Below are 18713 nucleotides of genomic sequence, written 5' to 3'. Positions count from 1 at the left end.
TAAATCCCTGCTTTTCCACAAAAAAACACTTATTTTCCCTCTAAAAATAATCAGGTTTTGCCCAAAAGTCCCTGATTTTCCTCAAAAAAAAGGTTTTTCCTCAGAAAACAGTGTTTTTTCCCAAAACACCAATGTGCTTTCCCCCCAAAAAAAGTTAATTTATTCTCCCCCTAAAAATTATTTTCTAAAAAAAATCAATTTTTTCCCCAAAAATATTAATGTTCCCACAAAACATATCAAATTTTCCTGCAAAAATCTCAATTTTCAAAAAACACCCAACCTGTTTTCCCACAAAAATAACCTGATTTCCCAAAAAATCCCTGATTTCCCCAAAAAACCCTGATTTTTCCCAAAACCCACTTCTTCTCATTTCCTGCCCAGAATTCACCATTTCCCACCTAGAATTCTCCATTTCCTGCACAGAATTCCCATCTTTCCCCTCAGAATTCTCAAATTTTCCCTCACAAATCCCAATTCTCCCTCAGAATTCCAATTTTCTGGTCACTTGTAAGGCAGGCCGATCCTACTTCAGACCAATGGAATCTCCATTTCCCACCCAAATACCCTTTTTCCCCACAGAATTCCCATTTCTCACCCAGAATTCCTGATTTTCCCTGAGAATTCCCACTTTTCCCCTCAGAATTCCAAATTTTCCCCTCAGAATTCCCAATTTTCCCCTCAGAATTCCCAATTTTCCCCTCACTCACAAGGCAGGCTGGTCCTGCCGCAGGTCAATCGAATCCCCACTTCCCACCTCAAATCCCATTTTTTCCACAGGATTCCCATTTCCCGCTCAGAATTCCCACTTTTCCCCTCCGAATTCCCTATTTTCCCCTCAGAATTCCCAATTTTCCCCTCACTCACGAGGCGGGCCGGTCCTGCCGCAGGTCGATGGTGAAGACCACGGCGTCCTCCCCGCAGACAGGAACGTGCAGGGCGAATCCGGTTCCAGCGCCAGCTGGGATTGGGGGAAAAAAAGGGAAAAAAACCAGTGAGAATAATTCCCAAAAATCCCAAAACCAGGAAAATCCACCTGGAAAAAGCCCAGGTTTGGAATTCTGCTCCTGAACTGCAGTGATGTCATCTGGGTCAACAATACAGCCCAAGGGTCTGATTTGCACCCAAAAAGTGGGAAAATCACAAAATTTCTGGATTTCAATGGAGCTGAGTGACTAAACCCACCCTCCTCACCTGTGTTGTGATGTCCCAGGTGATGCCCCCACCATTCCCACTGGGTTCCCCCATTCCAGGCACCCCAAAATAATGGGATTTGGCATTCCCAGGATTGCCACTCCCATGATTTGACATTCCAAGGATTTGGCATTCCCGGGATCCCCCTCACCTTGTGGGAAACCCCCTTGTGCTGGGCTCGGTGCTGTGACAGCTCTGTCACCTTTGTGGTGGCATCTCCTGCTCCCACCCCATTCCCACTGCGTGCCCCTATTCCCAGGCACCCCAAATCCCGAGATTTGCCTTTCCAAATCCCAAGCACCCCAGGCACCCCAAATCCCGGGATTTGGAATCCCAAACCCCCCACCTTGTGGGAAGCCCCCTTGTGCTGGGCCACGTGCTTGGTGCTGCGGCAGCACTGAGTGTCACTGGGTGGTGACATCCCCTGCTCCCACCCAATTCCCACTGTGCTCCCCATTCCCAGCCACCCCAAATCCAGGGATTTGCAATTCCTAAATCCCAAGCACCCCAAATCCCGGGATTGGCATTCCTGGGATCGCCCTCACCTTGTGGGAAGCCCCCTTGTGCAGGGCTCGGTGCTGTGACAGCTCTGTCACCTCTGCGGTGACATCCCCTGCTCCCACCACTGCTCCCACTCCATTCCCACTGTGTTCCCCATTCCCAAGCACCCCAAATCCCGGGATTTGGGAATCCCAAATCCCCCTCACCTTGTGGGAAGCCCCCTTGTGCTGGGCCACACGCTTGGTGCTGCGGCAGCACTGGGTGGCCGAGAGCTCGGCCACGCGCACCTGCCCGTCCCGGGCACACATGGCCAGCGTGGAGTCACCGCTGTTGGGCAGGAACTTGGCCTGGAAAATGGGGAAAAATTGGGAAAAAGTGGGAAAAAGGGACAGGGGGGTGGTGGGGGGAGAGGGGAAGGAAAGGGGGAATCGCAGAGGAGGTGGGAGGGGAAAGGGATGGGGGGAATTGGTGGAATTGTTCTGGGAGTTGTACCAGTTCTCTAGGAATCATCCCAAACTCTCCCCTGGGAATCATCCCAAAATCTCCCAGGGATGATCCCAAATTCTCTCAGGAATCATCCCAAACACTCTCCTGGGAATCACCCCAAAATCTCCCAGAGATCCTCCCAAGTTCTCCAGGAACTGGGGCATCAAACTGTGGATTTAGGGATCTGTTCCAGATCCTTTCCCAAGCATTCCTGGCCCAGGTCAGCCGTTCCAGGGACCCTCTCCCACCCCAAACAGGGACCCTTTAGGATGATGAATTTTAGGGCACATCTGTGGGATTTGGGGCATCGATCTGCAGGATTTGGGGGTCAATCTGTGGGATCTGGGGGTCAGTCTGTGGATCTGGGGACCTGTTCCCAGATTCTTTTCTAAGCATTCCTTCCCAGTTGAGCTCTTCCTGGGACCCTCTCCCACCCCAAACAGGAACCCTCAGAACAACAAATTTTAGAACACCTAAACAAACACCCACAAACCTTGGAAACCCACTGAGATGATGGATCCCAAGACACCCCTTTGGGATTTTCTGGGACCCTCTCCCACCCCAAAAAAGAACCCTTAGAACGATGAATTTTTGAACGCACCTAAACCAACACCCACAAACTTTGGAAACCCACCCAGATAACACATCCTGGGGTCCTCCCTTTGGGATCCCACCCCAAAACCCAATCCCCACGCCATGCCCAGCCCATGCCCACCTGGAAGACATTGCTCTTGTGCCCGCTGTCAACTGCAGCACTGGCTGATGCCACAGCCAGTCCTTTGGGATCCCACCCCAGAACCCCACCCAAAACTGCCCCATGTCCCTTCACTCCACGGACACCTTTCCAGCAATTCCCTGGCCCAGGTGACATTTTCCCGGGATCCTCTCCCACCCCAAAGAGGGATCCTTTAGGATGATAAATTTTAGGGCACATCTGTGGGATCTGGGGCATCAATCTGCAGGATTGGGGGTCAGTCTGTGGCATCTGGGGATCTGTTCCCAGATCCTTTCCAAGCATCCTCTTGCCAGTGACATTTTCCTGGGACCCTCTCCTACCCCAAACAAGGCCCTTCAACCTGACAAATTTTATGATACATCCACGAACTTCAGGAAACCATCCAGCCAACAAATCCTGTTTGGGATCCCACCCCAAAACCCCACCATGAGCACCTGGAAGACGTTGCTCTTGTGCCCGCTGTCGAACTGCAGCACAGGCTGGTGCCACAGCCAGTCCTTTGGGATTCCACCCCAAAACCCACCCCAGCCCGTGCCCCACACCCAAAACCCCACCATGCCCACCTGGAAGACGTTGCTCTTGTGCCGCTGTCGAACTGCAGCACAGGCTGGTGCCACAGCCAGTCCTTTGGGATCCCACCCCAAAACACCATCCCACCCCAAACCCCACCTCAGCCCATGCCCACCCCAAAACCCCACCATGCCACCTGGAAGACGTTGCTCTTGTGCACAGCTGTCAAACTACAGCATGGGCCAGTGACACAGCCAGTCCTTTGGGATTTCACCCCAAAACCCCACCCCAGCCCATGCCACCCCAAAACCTCACCCTACACCATCCCCACACCATGCCCACCTGGAAGACGTTGCTCTTGTGCCCGCTGTCGAACTGCAGCACGGGCCGGCGCCTCAGCCAGTCCCACACCAGCACCTTGAGGTCGTCGCTGCCGCTGGCCAGGCGGGTGCCCCTCTGGTTGAAGTGCAGCGTGTTCACGCAGCCCGTGTGCCCCTCCAGGCCGTGCTGCAGCCGGAATTTCTGCACGAAGAGCCGGGCGCCGCAGGCCTGCGCCACGAAACGCGAGCAGACCGCCCAGCTGGCGCTGCCGCAGCGCCGGGATCGCCCGCCAGCGCGGCCGCGGCAGGGCCCACGTCTCCGAGGCCACCTGGGACACAGGGGTGTGTTAATTAATCAGTTCTTGATTACACAGGATCACCTTCCGTAGTAAAGTGGAAAAACTTGCTCAGTTTTTAGAGAAAACCAAAGTTACTGTAGGGTCACCCAAGATGGCGGCCACAGTAACACCCATGTGTCCAAGGCCATCTGGGCGGGACACAGGTGTTCATTAATTAATCTATTCCTCTGTTAAAGGGGTTAGCTGTTGGTAACTGGGCAGTTTTATCTGTTTCTGCATAATAAACTGGGAAAACTTTCAGTTTTTAGAGAAAACCAAAGTTATTGTAGGGTCACCCAAGATGGCGGCCGCAGCAGTGCCCACGTCTCCGAGGCCACCTGGGACACAGGGATGTGCATTAATTAATCAGTTCATTGATTATATAGGATCATCTTCCATAATAAAGTGTAAAAACTTGCTCAGTTTTTAGGGAAAACCAAAGTTACTGTAGGGTCACCCAAGATGGCGGCCACAGCAGGACCCATGTCTCTGAGGCCACCTGGGGACACAGGGGTGCATTAATTAATCCATTCCTCTGTTAAAGGGTGAGCTGCTGGTGATTAGGCAGTTTTAATTTTCTTCCATAATAAAGTGGGAAACTTTCACAGTTTTTAGAGAAAACCAAAGTTATTGTAGGGTCACCCAAGATGGCGGCCACAGCAGTGCCCACATCTCTGAGGCCACCTGGGACACAGGGTGTGGCATTAATTAATCAGTCATTGATTATATAGGATCATCTTCCATAATAAAGTGGAAAAACCTTGCTCAGTTTTTAGGGAAACCAAAGTTACTGTAGGGTCACCCAAGATGGCGGCCACAGCAGGACCCCTGTCTCTGAGGCCAGCGGGGGACACGGGGGGTGCATTAATTAATCCATTCCTCTGTTAAAGGGTGAGCTGCTGGTGATTAGGCAGTTTTAATTTTCTTCCATAATAAAGTGGGAAAACTTTCACAGTTTTTAGAGAAAACCAAGTTACTGTAGGGTCACCCAAGATGGCGGCCGCGGCAGTGCCCACGTCTCTGAGGCCACCTGGGACACAGGGATGTGCATTAATTAATCAGTTCATTGATTATAATAGGATCATCTTCCACAATAAAGTGTAAAAACTTGCTCAGTTTTTAGGGAAAACCAAAGTTACTGTAGGGTCACCCATGTTTAGGGTCACTGTAGGGTCACTCCAACGCTATTGTAGGGTGACCTTCCACAATCAAGTGTGAAAACTTTCTCAGGTTTTATGGAGAAAACCAGCAGCCACCCAGTTTTACATCTCCCGTGTCTCACCATTTGTCGCTACTGATGATAGAATAAAATCTTTTAACCCCTCAGTTAAAATCTCTTTTAAAACCCATTTAAAACCTCTTTTAAACCCTCCTTCCCCCCCAGCCCCCTGTAAGTGCCAGAAGCAGCAGCCGCCCGATTTTACATCTCGAGTCTCACTATTCCTCACTACTGATAATAGAATAAAATCCTCTAAAACCTCACTTAAAACCTCAATAAAAACCTCATTAAAAACCTCTTTTAAATCTCTTTTAGAACCTCATTTAAACCCTCTTTCTCCCCCAGCCCCTGTGTAAGTGCCAGAAGCAGCATCTCCTGTGTCGCACTATTTGTTGCTACTGATAATAGAATTAAATCTTTTAAAACCTCATTTAGAACCTCATTTAAAACCTCATTCAAAACCCCATTTAAACCTTTTTTAGAACCTTTCTTAGAGCCTCATTTAAACCCCTTTCACCCCATTTTCCCCCCAAGCCCTCTCAGTAAGTGCCAGAAGCAGCAGCCACCCGATTTTACATCTCGTGTCTCACTACTCCTCGCTACTGATAATAAAATCCTCTAAAATCTCACTTAAAACCTCAATAAAAACCTCAATAAAAACCTCTTTTAAACCTCTTTTAAACCTCTTTGTCCCCCAGCCCCTGTAAGTGCCAGAAGCAGCAGCCACCCAATGTCTCACTATGGAACATCCTGCGTCTCACCATGGAATAAAACCCTCTAAAACCTCACTTAAAATCTCTTTCAAAACCTCATTCAAAACCTCATTTAAAACCTCATTTAAACCTCTTTTAAACCTCTTTTAGGACTCATTTAAACCCCTTTCACCCCATTTTCCCCCCCAGCCCCCTCAGTAAGTGCCAGAAGCAGCAGCCACCCAGTCCTCCAGCGCCTGCTCCTCGTCGGACGAGTCGCGCTCGTGGGGCGGCCGCTTGCGGGGGCCCCTGCGCCGGGCACGGGGCTCTTCCTCCTCCTCCTCCTCCTCCTCCTCCTCGTCCTCGTCGTGCCGGGGCTCCTCGGGGATGGAGTAGTGGCCGGTGTCGTCCATGCTGTCGCTGTCCTTGTCCCCGGAGCTGTCGCTGTCGCTGGCGCGGCCCCGCGCGGCCCCGGCGTCGTCGCCCGTCAGGCTCAGGCTCAGGTCGGACGCCTCCACCTCGATCCCCGAGGACGTCTCGCGGCCCTCCTCGGCTGACATGTCCTCAGGGCTGCTGGACAGGCTGCCTGGGGACAGGGGGACAGCACAGTGTCACCACGGGGACAGCACAGCGTCACCTGTGTCACCACGCTGCCTGGGAACAGGGAACATCGCAGTGACACCGTGGGGACAGCATGGCCCTCCTCGACTGACATGTCCTCAGGGTGCTGGACAGGCTGCCTGGGGACATGGGGACACTGTCACCAGTGTCACCTGTGTCACCAGTGTCATACTGACACAGGGACATCACAGTGACACCAGTGTCACACTGACATGGGGACATTGCAGTGACACCGGCCCTCCTCGACTGACGTGTCCTCAGGGCTGCTGGACAGGCTGCCTGGGGACAGGGGGACACCAGGGAGTCACCATGGGGACAGCACAGTGTCACCTGTGTCACCACACTGCCTGGGAACAGGGAACATCGCAGTGACACCATGGGGACAGCACAGTGACACCGGCCCTCCTCGGCTGACATGTCCTCAGGGCTGCTGGACAGGCTGTCTGGGGACAGGGGGACACCAGGGAGTCACCATGGGGACAGCACAGTGCCACCTGTGTCACACTGCCGTGGGGACATGGGGGTATCACAGTGACACCGGCCCTCCTCGGCTGACGTGTCCTCGGGGCTGCTGGACAGGCTGCCTGGGGACAGGGGGACACGGGGACAGTGTGGTGGCACCGTGGCTGGCACCTGCACTGACACCCTGGCACCATCCTGTCACCACCACAGTCACTTTGCCACCATTGCTGCCACCCTGGCACCCTCACTGTCACCTCAGCTGCCACCCTCGCTGCCACCATCGCTGCCAGCGCATCGCCATCACTGTCACCCTGCCACCCCTGCTGTCCCCTGGCTGTCACTGTCACCCCAGCTGTCCCCAGGCTGTCCCCTCACCGTTGACAATGTCCGTCCTGCCGTCCATGCTGCCGCCCTTGTCCGACATCACCGCCTCCCACGGGAATCCCTGCGGGGACAGGGGGACATTGGGGACATGAGAGGACATGGGGACAGGGGGACACAGGGACGGGGGACATTGGGGATATGGGGACAGAGGAATATGGGAAGAGAGGGACATGGGGACATTGGGGAAAGGGGGACACAGGGACATGGGGAAACCAGGACAAGAGGGACACGGAGATATGGGGGACAGGGGGGCACGATGACACAGGGACAGGGGGACATGGGGACACCATGACACAGAGCTGGAGTGGCCCTGCCACGGCCACCACGGGATGTCCCCATGTCCCCAACCCACCCCAGCACAGCAGGCACTCCCCAAATCCCCATTTTCCATGGAAAAACCACCTTGGAATGCTGCAGGACACCCAAACCCTGGCTGGGCTGTTCCCAAAATCCCCATTTTCCATGGAAAAGCCATCTGAGAATGCAGCAGGACACCCAAACCCTCCTCAGCATCCCAGGAAAATCCAATCCTGAGGGATTTGGGATTCTAAAGATCCATCTTTAAACACATTCCCACACAAAATTCCCTCTGGAATCTCTCCAGGAGAGCAGTGCCAGTCCCCCAGCCCTCCAAAAATCCCCATTTCCGTGGAGCAGAGCCCTGGAATTCCATGGAATTCCCTGGAAATTCTGCTGGAATCCCACAGAATTCCCTGGAATCCCAAACAACCCCAAAGGCCAGCACTGGAATTTCCCCTTTCCCCCTCAAACCTCACCATTTTTGCCTCCAAAAATCCCAATCCCAGAATTTTTTGCTCCATTCCCAGGTGAGGGATCAGGAAGGAGCTCCCAAATCCACTCCTGACCCCGAGGGGGGGTGGGAAATGTGGGAATTGCAGGGAATGTTCCAGAAATCCTGGGATTCCTGAGGCTGCATCTGGACAGGCTCAGGCTGACGCTGCTGCTCCCAAAAATATCCCAAAAAACATCCCAGGGCATTCCAGAGCCTCTGCAGAGGGATCTGCCCTGCCCAGCCTCCTGCTGGCCCCAAACTGGGAGAAACTGGGAGGAACTGGGAGAAAAAAATGGGATAAGGTGGGAGAAAAACTTGGAGAAAAACTGGGGGAAACTGGGGGGCCCCAAATCCTCAGGAATGGAACCCCAAATCCTCAGGGATAAAGCCCCAAAATCCTCCTAAATGGATCCCCCAAATCTCTTGGGATGGAACCACAAATCCCCCGGGATGGAGATCCCAAATCCCTGGGGGTAGAATCCTAAAACCTTTAGGATGAAATCCCCAAAATCCCTCAGGATGGAGCCCCAAAATCCTACAGGAATGGAGCCCAAATCATTTGGGATGGATCCCACAAATCCTCTGGGATGGAGACCCCAAATCCTTTAGGATGAAATCCCCAAATCCCTCAGGAATGGAACCCCAAATCCACTGGGATGGAGCCCCCAAATCCTTTGGGATGGATCCCCCAAATCCTTTAGGTTGCATCCCCCAAACCCCTCAGGATGGAGCCCCCAAATAGTTTGGGATGGAGCCCTCAATCCTTTAGGATAAAATCTCCAAATCCTCTGGGATGAAAACCCCAAATCCTCTGGGACGGAGCCCCCAAATTCCTTGGGGTGGATCCCCCAAATCCCTTGGGATAAAATCCCCAAATCCTTTAGGATGAAATCCCCAAATCCTTTGGGATGGAGCCCCCAAATCCCTCAGGTGGAGAACCCAAATCCTCAGGAATGAAATTCCCAAATCCTTTGGGGTGAAATCCCCAAATCTCTCAAGAATGGGAAACCCCAAATCCTCTGGGGTGGAGAACCCAAATCCCTCAGGAATAGATTCCCCCAAATCCGTCGGGATGAAATCCCCAAATCCTCAGGGATGGAACCCCCAGTTCCTTGGTATGGAATCCCAAATCCTCAGGAATGAAATTCCCAAAACCTTTAAGATGAAATCCCCAAATCTCTCAAGAATGGAACCCCAAATTCTCTGGGGTGGAGCCCCCAAATCCTTTAGGATTAAATCCCCCAAATCCCTCAGGATGGAGCCCCCAAATCTCACAGGAATGGTACCCCAAATCCTCTAGGATGGAGCGCTCAAATCGTTTAGGATTAAATCCCCAAATCTTCTGGGATGGATCCCCCAAATCCCTCAGGAGGGAGCCCCTAAATCCCACAGGAATGGAACCCCAAATCCATTGGGATGGAGCCCCCAAATCCTTTAGGATGAAACCCCCAAATCCTTTAGGATGAAATCCCCAAATCCCTCAGGATGGAGCCCCCAAATCCTTTAGGATGAAATCCCCAAATCCCTCAGGATGGAGCCCCCAAATCCTTTAGGATGAAACCCCCAAATCCCTCGGGATGGATGCTCAGGAGCATTCTCAGGAGTTTCCCAAATCCTGGAGAAACCCCAAAAATTCCCCCAAAATCCCAAAACCCTGCGGGAGCCGGGCGTACTCACCTGGCCCAGGTGCCGGGGACAGCGGGGCTGGAGCTGGGGGAGCACGGGGTCAAAGGTCAGGGACCCCCAATTTTGGGGACCCCCCCATCCCTGGGGACCCCCCAATTCCTGGGGAACCCCCTCAGATTTCTGGGAACCCCCCAAATTCCTGAAAAAACCCAAATTTTGGGGACCTTCCCAATCTTTGGGGACCCCTCTGATCCTTGGGAATTCCCAAATTTTGGGGATCCCCCCTCGATGTCTGGAGATCCAAATTTTGGGGGAACCCCCGCTCCTCAATCCCAAAAATATTCCCTCCATCGCTGAGAACCCCAAATTTTTGGGGTCTCCCCAATCCCTGGGAACCCCAAAATTTCAGGGATTCCCCCCAAAACCTCCAGGACCTTTCCCAAATTTCCCCTCTCAATCTCAGGGGACCCCAAAAAACCTCTGGGACCCCCTCAAAAAATATTCGGAGACTCCTCCCAAAATCTTGGGGGTCACCCCAAAAATTCCCAGATCCCAAAAATCTCAGGGGATCCCCAAAGTCTCAGGGACTCCCCCAAAAAGCCTCAAGGGCCCCCCCAAAAAAGTCAAGGATCCCCTTAAGGGGCCCTTTAAAGTCTCAGGGACCCCCCCAAAACCTCCAAGGAACCCCCCAGGACACCCCAAAAAAACGAAGGACCCTTCTAAGGGATCCCCCAAAGGCGCAGGGATGCCCCAAAATTTGAAAGGATCCCCCAAAAATCTCAGGGACTCCCCAAAACCCCCAAGGAATCCCCTAAGGGACCCCCCCAGAGGCCCCAAGGGTGCCTCAGGACACCCCAAAATCCCCCCAAAATCTCCAAGGATCCCCCAGGATACCCCAAAATAACCAAGGATCCCTCTAAGGGATCCCCCAAAGGCCCAGGGACTCCCCAAAACCCTCAAGGATCCCCTAAAACCTCCAAGGAATCCTCCAGAATCCCCCTCAAAACCCTCAAGGAGACCCAAAAACCCCAAAGACTCCCCTAAGGCGCCCTTAGGGCCTTCTCAGGACCCCCCCAAAACCTCCAAGGGACCCCCCAGGACACCCCAAAAAACCCCCAAAATCCCTTCAAAACCCTCTCGGAGCCCCAAAAAACCCCAAGGACTCCCCTAAGGGACACCCCCAGAGGCCTCAAGGGCCCCCTCAGGACCCCCCAAACCCCCTCAGGGTCCCTTCCAGGACACCCCAAAAACCCCCCAAAATCCCCTCAAAACCCTCTCGGAGCCCCCAAAATCCCAAGGACTCCCATAAGGAACTCCCTCAAAGGCCCCAAGGGCCCCTCAGAATCCCCCGAACCCCCTCAAGACCCCCCGAACCCCCTCAGGGCTCCCCCAGGACCCCCCGAACCCCCTCAGGGCTCCCTCAGAGCCTCCCCCATCCCCTCCCCGAACTCTCGGTGCCCCCCCCGTGGCCGCCCCGCCCCTCCCGCGATCCCGCCCCGGAGCCGGGACAGGCCCGAACCCGCGGGGGCCGCGGCCGCAGCGGGCCCGGCGGAGGCCGCGCACCGACCCGAGCGTCCCGGAGGCTCCCGGCGGGTCCCGGACGGTGCCGGGGGGCGCGGCCGGGCTCAGTGGCGGCCGCCGCGGGTCCCCCCGGCCGCTCCAGAGCCGGCCCCGGGACCGGGCCCCGCCGCCGCCATCTTTAACGCGCCGCCCCCGCCGCCGCCTCGCTTGGCGGTACCGGGCGACGCTTTTGCGGCACGGCGGGCGCCGCTTTACGGCAGCGGCCGTTGCGCGATGGCGGCGGGAGCGGCGCCCCCCCTCACAGCGGGCGTTGCCATGGGAACGGCGCCCCCCCCACACACCGACCCCGTTATTGGGGGGCCCTGTGGGGTTATGGGGTCATTAGAGGGTCACCAATGGGTTATGGGGTCAGTATAGGGTTACCTGCAGTGTTATTGTAGGGTCATGCCTGTTTAGGGTCACCCTGGGGTCCCCAAGAGTGTTACAATGGGTTATAGGGTCACTATAGGGTCACCAGTGGGTTATGGGGTCAGTATAGGGTCACCTGCAGTGTTATTGTAGGGTCACCCCTGTTTAGGGTCACCCTGGGGTCCCCAATGGGGTTACAATGGGTTATAGGGTCATTATAGGGTCACCAGGGGGGTTATGGCGTCATTATAGGGTCACCAATGGGTTATGGGGTCAGTATAGGGTCACCTGCAGCGTTATTGTAGGGTCATGCCTGTTTAGGGTCACCGTGGGGTCCCCGATAGTGTTACAATGGGTTATAGGGTCATTATAGGGTCACCAGGGGGGTTATGGGGTCATTAGTGGGTCATCCCAATGTTATTGTAGGGTCATCCCTGTTTAGGGGTCACTGCAGGGTCACCCCCTGTGTTACTGTAGGGTCACCAGTGGTGTTATAGGGTCATGTGTGTTTAGGATCACTGCGGGGTCACCAATGGGGTTATGGGGTCACCCCTGTGTTATAGGGTCACCCCTGTGTTTACAGTCACTGCCGGGTCACCAATGGGGTTATGGGGTCACCCCTGTGTTATAGGGTCACCCCTGTGTTTACAGTCACTGCGGGGTCACCAATGGGGTTATGGGGTCACCCCACAGTTATTGTAGGGTCACCCCTGTTTAGGGTCACTGCAGGGTGCGCAATGTTGCTGTAGGGTCACTTTGGGTCCCTTGTGATTGTAGGGTCACCCCATCCCTATATGGTCGCCAGTATCCCCAGTGTCCCCGTAGTGTCCCCATATTGTCCCCACAGTGTCTCCCCAGTATTCCCCAATGTCCCTGCAGGGTCCCCCCATCCCTACAATGTCCCCAATATCCCCAATGTCCCCCCAATGTCCCCACAATGTCCTCAATGCCCCCACAATGTCCCCGCAGTGTCTCCAATGTCCCCACAATGTCCCCAATGCCCCCACAATGTCCCCGCAGTGTCTCCAATGTCCCCACAATGTCCCCTCAATGTCCCCCCAATGTCCCCTCAATGTCCCCCCAATGTCCCCCCAATGTCCCCACAATGCCCCCACAATGTCCCCAATGCCCCCACAATGTCCCCACAATGTCCCCAATATCCCCAATGCCCCCACAATGTCCCCACAATGTCCCCACTGTCCCCCCAATGTCCCCCCAATGTCCCCACAATGTCCCCAATGCCCCCACAATGTCCCCAATGTCCCCACAATGTCCCCACAATGTCCCCACTGTCCCCACAATGTCCCCACTGTCCCCGAGCAGGCACAGCCGTTCCCGTCACCATCTCTTTATTGGGGTCACCGGGGGGGTGAGGGGGGGACACCTCCCCACATTGGGGGGGGGTCCCTGCGCCCCCCACCCCAAAAAAAAAAACCCCAAAATTGGGGTGGGGGGGGAGGCACCAACCCCACTGCTGGGCTCCTCTGCACCTCCTTTATGGGGCTGGGGCACCCCAAATCCATGGGGCACCCCAAAGCCATGGGGCACCCCAAAGCCATGGGGCACCCCAAATCCAGGGGGGCACCCCAAATCCATAGGGGAACCCCAAACGTGCCCTACATGAGGCGGCACTGCTCCCCTGTGAGGTTCAGTCCTGGCGGCTGTGGGGGGGACACTGGGGTCACCCCAAATCCCACAGGGGCGCCCCACATCCATGGGGGCACCCCAAACCCTTTGGGTGACCCCAAAGCCCTCAGGGGTGTCCCCAAACACTCACTGTGTCCCCTGCCAGCTCCTTGGGGGGGTGGCCCAGGTCCTGCAGCTGTGAGGGGACACAGAGGGGACACGGGGACATGAGAGGGACACGCAGGACAGACGGACATGGGGAGGGTCAGAGGGACACAGAGGGGACACGGGGACATTGGGGGGGACATAGGGACATTGGAGGGGCACAGAGGAACATGGAGGGGACACAGAGGAGACAAGACATGGGGGGGGACATGGGGACACAGATGGGATGGACAGGACAGAGGGACATGGGGAGGGTCAGAGGGGACACAGGGGGGACATGGGGACATGGTGGGGACATAGGGACATGAGAGGGACAGAGGGACATGAGAGGGGACATGGTGGGGACACAGAGGGGACAGAGGGACATGGAGGGGACACGGGGGGACACAGAGGGGACAGAGGGACATGGGCGGAGGGACAGAGGGACATGGAGCAGGGTCAGAAGAACATGGAGGGGACAGAGGGAAGGGATAGAGGGACCCAGGGGGATACAGGGACACAGAGGTGACACAGAAGTGACACGGAGGGGACCCGGGGGTGACACCAGGGGGTCAGAGGGACATGGGGGTAACACACAGGTGACACCGGGGTGACACAGGGCCCCGGGGAGGTGACACCAGGGTGACCCAGGGCCCCGCGGGGGTCAGAGGGCCCCAGGGGTGACACGGAGGTGACCCAGGTCCCCAAGGGGGTGACACGGGGGGTGACCCAGAGCCCAAGGGGAGGGTCAGAGGGCCCCAGGGGTGACACGGGTGTGACACGGAGGTGACACACGTGGCCCTCCAGCCGCACCTGCTGCATCAGGTCCAGCAGGGTCTCGAAGCGCTCCCGGCGCTGCCCCTCGGGCTCCTCGGGCCGCTCCCGCTCCAGCTCGGCGCAGATCCGCAGCATCAGCGCCTGCTGCTGGCCGAACCGCGCCCGCTGCTCCGGGGGCAGCGAGCCCTCGTGCTGCCGCAGCCACTCCGGGTACTGGGGACACCGAGGGGACACCGAGGGGACACCGGGGTCACTGCAGACACCCCCAAATCCCCATGGAACCCCCAAATCCCAGCCAATCCCAGCCCCATCAGCGCCCGCCCTCCAGGGGCAGGGTCCCCTCGTGCTGCCGCAGCCACTCCGGGTACCGGGGACAGTGAGGGAACCCCCAAATCCCCCGTGGAACCCCCAAATCCCCCGTGGGAACCCCCAAATTCCCCATGGAACCCCCAAATCCCCCGTGGAACCCCCAAATCCCCCGTGGGAACCCCCAAATTCCCCGTGGAACCCCCACATCCCCCACGGAACCCCCAAATCCCAGCCAATCCCAGCCCCATCAGTGCCCGCTGCTCTGGGGGACAGGGACCCCTCGTGCTGCCAGCAGCCACTCTGGGTACTGGGGACAGCAGGGGACAGTGAGGGAACCCCCAAATCCCCCATGAAATCCCCCGTGGAACCCCCAAATCCCCCACGACACCCCGGATATCCCAGAGAAAAGGGGGAAATATCCCAGTACAGCCCTAGGGGGTGACAGGGACAGACCCCACCGGGGACAGCAGGGAACCCCAAGTTTTTGCAGAGCTTCTCCCCATTTCAGAGATGACCCCTTCAGGTTTTTGGGGGTTCCCTCCACGTTTTCTGAGGTCCCTCACGGTTTTTGGGGTCCCACCTTCTCAGTGATCTCCTTGAGAGAGGGGCAGAGACATCCTTGCACATCAGGGACTGCACCATGTCCCCATGACTCCTACTCATTCCCCACGCCCCAAGGGACACCCCCATGACTTCAGGGACCCCCCCAGGTTTTTTGGGGTCCCCTCCCCATATTTTGGGGTCCCTCCCGGTTTTTGGGGTCCCACCTTCTCGGTGATCTCCTTGAGGGAGGGGTACAGCACATCCTTGGACAGCAGGAACTGCACCATGTCCCCATAACACCCCTGAATTTCCCACTCATCCGACCAGGATTTCGGGGACTCCCCCAGGTTTTTTGGGGTGCCCTCCCGGTTTTTGGGGTTTTTGGGGTCCCACCTTCTCGGTGATCTCCTTGAGGGAGGGGTAGAGCACGTCCTTGGACAGCAGGGACTCCATGATGCTGCGCATGACGGGCAGGACGCCGTCGCCGCCGCCCTCGTCCAGCCCCAGCCCCTCCAGGGCCTTGGCCAGCTCCTCCTCGGATCCCGGCGAGTTCTGTGGGACCCCCGGCACCCCATAAGCTCCTCGGGACCCCCGGGACCCCCAGGACACCCCCGGGAAGGGCTGGAGGGAGGGAGGGAGGGGTACCTGGAGGTCGTTGGCGTTCTTGGCCAGCCCGCTCAGCGTCTCCTTGAGGCAGGAGGTGAATTCCTGCTGCGAGGCCGCGTCGCTGCCTGCGGGGTGAGACGGATTTGGGGTGGGATTGGGGTGGATTTGGGATTGGGTTGGGATGGATGTGGGATGGGAAGGATTCGGGATTGGGGTTGGGATGGGGTGGGAAGGGGGTTGGGAACACGATGGGATGGGGTTGGGATGGGAGTGCGGTGGGGATGGGGTTGGGATTGGGGTGGGAATGGGAATAGGAATGGGGACGGGATGGGGTGGGATGGGAATGGGGTTGAGATGGATTTGGGATTGGGGTGGATTTGGGAATGGGATGGGGTTGGCATGGGAATGGGGTTGAGAGGGGGTCAGGATGGGAATGCAGTTGGGGATGGGAATGGGATGGATTTGAAATGGGATTGGGAATGCAGTCAGGATGAGGTTGGGATGGGGTTGGGATGGGTTTGGGATTGGGATTGGGGCGGGACGGGGTTGGGATTGGGTCATGAATGGGATGGGGCTGGGAATGGGGTTGGAGTTGGGACGGATTCTGAATTGGGATGGGGTTGGGATGGGAATGGGGTGGATTTGGGAATGGGCTGGGGATGGATTTCGGATTGGGATGGGGTTGGGATGGGGTTGGGAATGGGATGGGGTTGGGATGGATTTGGGAATGGGATGGGGTTGGGGTGGGGTTGGGAACAGGGTTGGGATGGATTTGAGATTGGGATGGGGTGGGAATGGGCTTGGGAATGGGTTTGGGATTGCAGTTGGGGTGGGATGGATTTGGGAAGGGGTTGGGATGGATTTGGGAATGGGATGGGAATGGGGTTGGGATGGGGATGGGAATGGGGTGGAAATGGGGTTGGGAATGGAGCGGGAATGGGGGTAGGAATGGGCTTGGCATGGATTTGGGATTGGGATGGGAATGGGATGGGAATGGGAATGGGATTGGCATGGGGATGGGAATGGGGTGAGAATGGGAATGGGAATAGGGTTGAGATAGAATTGGGAACAGAATTGGGATGGGGGATAATGGGAATAATGGAAATAATGTGGGGTCCCACTGGGGTGCTGTCCCCAGTCCTAAATGGGGAGACAATTCCAGATGGGACTGGGGATACTGGGAATAATGGCAATAATGCAGCACCCTGCTGGAGTTCTGCCCCCAGTCCCAAACGGGGATAACCAGCACACCCCTCCCAGGGCTGTGACCCCCCTATCCCCCCCACACCCACCGACTTTCCCAGCAGCCTCCGAGAGCTTCTGGAACTGCTCCACCAGCTGTGGCTCCTGCCGTGCCAGCTCCTGCATGGCCTCCTGGAACTCAGCCGCCGCCTGCGCCGCCAGCTCGCCCTCAAAGAGCTCCTGGAAGAACCTTTCCTGCGAGGAGAACAGCGAGTCCTGCCCAGCACGGCGTAGCACGGCCCCAGAGAGGGCACACGCAGAGGGGGGCCGGGGTTTTTGGGGCGCTCACCTTGGCGGAGTCGGCGGCTGAGGGAGGGGAAGGGGGGCAGGAGGAGCCGGCAGGGGCAGGGGGCGCGGGGCGGCTGCGCTCAAAGTCGTCCAGGGCACCTGAGGGGGCACGGGGGGTTTGGGGTCAGGGGGTACCAAAACGGGGGTGCAGCCCCACAGGGAGGTCATGGGAACCCGCCGGGATGTGTGTGGTAAAGGTGGGCGCCAAAAATTGCGCCCTAATGACCCCTACCCCTAAAACTGCACCCACCAAAACTGCACCCCAATAACCCCTATCCCTGATTGCGCCCCAAAAACTGCACCCCAAAAACCCCTACCCCGACTGCACCCCAAAAACTGCACCCCAATAACCCCTATCCCTGATTGCACCCCAAAAACCCCTACCCCGACTGCACCCCAGAAACTGCACCCCAATAACCCCTCCAGCCCCTCCCAACCTCCTTCACCCCAATAACCCCCAGACCCCCCCCCCACCTCAATAATCCCCGGACCCCCCTCACCCCAATGACCCCCCCCAGCCCCTCACGATCCCCCCACCTCAATAACCCAATAACCCCCAGACCCCAATGATCCTCAGAGCCCCCCTCACCCCAGTGACCCCCAGAACACCCAGACTCCAATAACCCCCAGACCCCAATGACCGCCAGACCCCCCTCACGACCCCACTCACCCCAATAACCCCCAGACCTCCCTGGACCCCAATGACCCCCAGACCCCCTCACGACCCCACTCACCCCAATATCCCCCAGACCCCCCTCACCTCAATGACTCCCAGGCCTCCTCCTCACCCCAGTGACCCCCAGCCCCTTACGACCCCTTCACCCCACTGACCCTCAGCCCCTGATGACCCCCTCTCGCCTCAATGTCTCCCCCAGCCCCTCACGACCCCCGGTCCCGCCTCACCCCAATGACCCCCGGCCCCCCTCGCCCCCCATCGCTCCCAACGCCGCGCAGTCCCCCCACACCCCGCTGACCCCCCGCTCCCCCCCGGGCCCCCCTCACTCTCCAGCAGCTCCTCCAACTCCGCGTCGGCCCCCGGGCCCGGACCCGGCTCCGCCGCCATCTTGGCCCGCTCCGCCCTGCGCCGCCAGGGGGCGCTGCCGCCGGGACACGCCCCGTCCCGCCCCCGGGACACGCCCCCGGAAAACCCGGAACGGAATCGGGAACGGGAATGGGAACGGGAACAGCCCACGGGGACACGCCCCCCAGGAAAACCCGGAACGGAATCAGGAACGGGAACTGCCCACGGGGACACGCCCCCCGGAAAACCCGGAACGGAATCAGGAACGGGAATGGGAACGGGAACCGCCCCAGAGGACATGCCCACTGAAAACCCGGAACGGAATCAGGAACGGGAACGGGAACGGGAA

At 57.3% G+C, this 18713-nt stretch overlaps 2 protein-coding genes across 2 annotated transcripts; both read right to left on the bottom strand.

Annotated features, from left to right (window-relative positions):
* Nucleotides 1-1783: 1783 nt before the first annotated feature.
* On the bottom strand, nt 1784-11520 carry LOC134434330 (DDB1- and CUL4-associated factor 8-like). The gene is given in 8 exon segments (XM_063183004.1): nt 1784-1789; nt 1899-2039; nt 3767-3994; nt 3996-4073; nt 6236-6579; nt 7452-7521; nt 9931-9963; nt 11447-11520. Coding segments are annotated over 6 exon segments (846 nt in total). The 5' UTR covers nt 7501-7521; nt 9931-9963; nt 11447-11520.
* A 1620-nt stretch (nt 11521-13140) lies between these two features.
* Nucleotides 13141-18438, bottom strand: LOC134434326 (peroxisomal biogenesis factor 19-like). Its single transcript, XM_063183001.1, has 8 exons — nt 18346-18438; nt 17345-17442; nt 17106-17271; nt 15853-15938; nt 15601-15759; nt 14392-14568; nt 13586-13630; nt 13141-13469 (listed from the first exon to the last, which is right to left on the bottom strand). Exons 1-8 carry the CDS (start codon nt 18404-18406, stop codon nt 13425-13427), a joined length of 837 nt encoding a protein of 278 aa, XP_063039071.1. The 5' UTR covers nt 18407-18438; the 3' UTR covers nt 13141-13424.
* Nucleotides 18439-18713: the final 275 nt, after the last annotated feature.

This window comes from Melospiza melodia, unplaced genomic scaffold (assembly GCF_035770615.1).
Source record: "Melospiza melodia melodia isolate bMelMel2 unplaced genomic scaffold, bMelMel2.pri scaffold_347, whole genome shotgun sequence".
In the NCBI taxonomy this organism is placed as follows: domain Eukaryota; kingdom Metazoa; phylum Chordata; class Aves; order Passeriformes; family Passerellidae; genus Melospiza; species Melospiza melodia.
Note: the sequence above shows the minus strand (reverse complement) of the source record. Positions and strands in the feature narration are given on the sequence as shown.